At 43.4% G+C, this 3236-nt stretch overlaps 2 protein-coding genes across 2 annotated transcripts in view; both read right to left on the bottom strand.

Annotated features, from left to right (window-relative positions):
* The window catches only part of pknox1.1 (pbx/knotted 1 homeobox 1.1), a 13483-nt gene extending 12221 nt beyond the window's left edge, over positions 1–1262 (bottom strand). The window contains exon 1 of the mRNA XM_037686766.1: positions 1176–1262. The gene's annotated coding sequence lies outside the window, so the exon portion shown is untranslated. The remainder of the gene's footprint in view (positions 1–1175) is intronic.
* A 76-nt stretch (positions 1263–1338) lies between these two features.
* The window catches only part of ndufv3 (NADH:ubiquinone oxidoreductase subunit V3), a 9463-nt gene continuing 7565 nt past the window's right edge, over positions 1339–3236 (bottom strand). Inside the window, exon 3 of the mRNA XM_037686761.1 lies at positions 1339–1827. Coding sequence (XP_037542689.1) covers positions 1625–1827 — 203 coding nt within the window. The 3' untranslated portion in view covers positions 1339–1624. The remainder of the gene's footprint in view (positions 1828–3236) is intronic.

The raw sequence follows: 3236 nt of genomic DNA, 5'->3' as shown, positions 1-3236 counted from the left end.
CTAAATTAAAAATTACATTTATATCAACAGAAGAGGAGCTAAAAGCTGAATTAAAAATTACATTTATTTCAACAGAAGAGGAGCTAAAAGCTAAATTAAGCCACATATAAATGGAACGATGTTAAAAAAACAAACAAAAAGAAACCCCTCTATAAAAACCGTATTACGTAACGGAAGCGCTCACATTAGTTTATTCTTATATTAACCCCCCCCCCCCCCCCCCCGAAAGCTAAATGTTAGCCGTGCAGCTTAACACACCCACCATGAATTAGCCTTTAGCCGGTGCTAGCTGCGGACACTACCAGCCGCGCTGATAGAGAAGAAATGGATTTTATTTTGGACAGATCAGCTCATTTCGAAGCAGAGCAGCTAAACACGCTGCTCAGCTGAAAAAGCATCAGTTCTCTTTAGCTATCTATGTTTAGCTTTAGCCGCCCCGTGGTGCAATGAAAGCGACACATTTAGCTCATGCTCACTCGAGCTAACGCTAGCTTCAGCCTGCTAGCCGGCTGCTAATTGTTTTCCTCGCTGCCATGGTGCAGCCGAGAAGCAAAGCGCCATATTATGCAGGGGGGGGTCAGTCGACATTAAAAATAAAACCATGCTAACCTAGCCTAGCCTAGCCGGGGGGCTGAAAAAAGACCCGCTGCGGATTGATACGAGGCGAGCAGTGAGTGATGTGACAACTGCGGCCACGTTGTGAATTGGTAATTTAATAAACGTTTGTTTGTTGTCGTCGTTATTCGGGCGGGAGGGGAGGGGGGGTAATTATGTGCAGCGTTAATCTCAACATGGAGAAACAATGAGCACACGATGCTAGTCCGGTTTATTCTCAGATCCTTGGCCGTCAATCAATCACGCAGGGACAGCTGCCGTCTCCCTCCGCGCTAACGCTGCTGCTGTCGGGCCTACTCTGGAGCTCTCGCCCTTCGTTTTCCACAATCCTTCTCTGCCCCCCAAAAGCCGACATATTTCCACCCCCCCTCCTCTTCCTCTTCTATTAAGATTTTTTTTATTCTTCCAGAAGCGCTGCCGCTTCTGTTCTCCTCCCTAAAAAAACACCCTCCGCTGCCTTGTCTAGGTCCGCGCTCCTCGCCCCGGGGCATTTTAGCGTGCGGCCCAGATTGTTTGATTGATAGGGAACGGCAAAAGAGGGATTTTGAGTGACAGCTTACCTGAGTGCCAATCTTCGTCACACTGACAAGCGGCTGCAGCAATCGGGACCCGCAGTTGTCGCGCTGCGTCATCACGCAGGAGCACGCAGCGGCGCTCGCCTCATGTTTATGCATGAAGGGGGCGGAGCCATGACGTCCATCTGCACCCTGCTGGGAGTTTATTTCCCTTTTGTCCCTTTTCTCACATCGTTCAGGCAAACCACAACAAACCAACAGATAATCCTATCCTGGTTGTTTATTAAAGTAACAGTTTGTTTAGGATATTTAAACAGAAGCACACAGGCTGAAAAACAAATACAGAGCCAAACTACAATTTTACCTTGTGTTCTTTAATCATGTCACATTTTGACAACAACGTTGCTGCAGCCCTGGTACGTTCAGGAGCATATATATATATATATAACATATTTTTAATTCTTAAAGCACAATTTGCAGATGGTTCTGCTTTTCTAGTGCAGAGGCGAGAGTCTGCCAGAGGAGGGCTGAGGGAGGCGATACTTGGCCATGTCTACATCCAGATCTGCGAAGGTGTAGGTGGTGTAGCTGTGGTGCTGGTTGTTCTTATAGGTGCTGTTATCAAACGGCTCCTCAGGCTCCAGAGGTGCTGCTGCTGCTGCTGCTGCTGCTGCTGCTGCTGCTGCTGCTGCAGGTTCTGAACAAGAAAAAAAACCTAGGTGAGGAATATGTTCCAGCTCTTCATGCATTCCAACAGAATTAAAGCAGGTTAGTCAGCTCAACGTAAGGTCTCAGCTGTTAGTGATGCCTGGTGAATCAAAGGCCCCGTTCAGAGCCGGCGTTAAAGATCCTTCTTTGACAGCTCTGAATGAGAGCGTTCACACCTGGCAGCAAACAAAAACAGGACCAACAAGGCCTGCTAATGTGTCTGTAAAAATTATAGCACTATGTTATTATTTTTAACTCACATGGCTCGGAGCCATTTTTTTTCTTAATGGGTTTAACAGAAGCAATGTGGGCGAAACGAAGAAGCATTAAATAATAAAGTGACTCCTGTGTCAGAGCAAAGATTTTAAAAGTGTATGGTGCGCTGACGGTTGTTGCTGTGTTCGATTAGGTGAACATAACGCTGCTCGGACTGGTGAACTGGGACTCACTGCACATCACAGCTTAGGCCTTGTCCACATGGTGGATGAATGGTGCTCTTCCATTGATCTTTTGTTCACACGAGATTCTTGTAACATCTGCAACTGCAATGTTTACAACAGATATAAAAATATATATTTTATATATATATATATATATATATATATATATATATATATATATATATATATATATATATATAACAGATATTATCTACATGCAAAAAAAGAGTACTGTAGTAATTATGGCCCGTATGTGGTGCTGTAACAAGGGGAACTAACGTTATTAAAGTCTATACACAAGGACGACAAAGACGAGAGGAAGAAGAACCCTTTTTATGGACAGAAGAAGACAAAAGTCTCTTTTTTAATAACAAAACAAAAAGAAAAGGGTAATGTCCACTGGGAGTCCTCTGGGTCCAAATACATGGACAAAATGGACACTTCACAGTGCTGACTGAGGGTCGTCTTGGTCCAGATGCGTGGACAAAGACTTTCCCCCTTTCAAGCCCAGTATACGAAGTAGGAAGACTTTTTCTAACATTGTTCAAAACATATCAGGCTAAATTATTTAAATACAAGTGTTGTCTTTTAAAACTATTCTAAACCAAGTTTTAGACTGTATACTGGAAATACACCGAATACACAAATACATCCTATACACTGGATGTATAGGATGTATACTGGACGTATAGGACTGTATACTGGACGTATAGGACTGTATACTGGATGTATAGGACTGTATACTGGACATATAGGACTGTATACTAGAAATATAGGACTGTATACTGGATACATAGGACTGTAAACTGGACGTATAGGACTGTATACTGGATGTATAGTACTGTATACAGGATGTATAGGACTGTATACAGGATGTATAGGACTGTATACAGGATGTAAAGGACTGTATACTGGATGTATAGGACTGTATACTGGATGTATAGGACTGTATACTGGA

Source organism: Nematolebias whitei, chromosome 13 (assembly GCF_014905685.2).
Source record: "Nematolebias whitei isolate Nwh7 chromosome 13, NemWhi1, whole genome shotgun sequence".
Taxonomy (NCBI): Eukaryota; Metazoa; Chordata; class Actinopteri; order Cyprinodontiformes; family Rivulidae; genus Nematolebias; species Nematolebias whitei.
The sequence above is the reverse complement of the archived record's forward strand: the minus strand, read 5'-3'. Positions and strand labels throughout refer to the sequence as shown.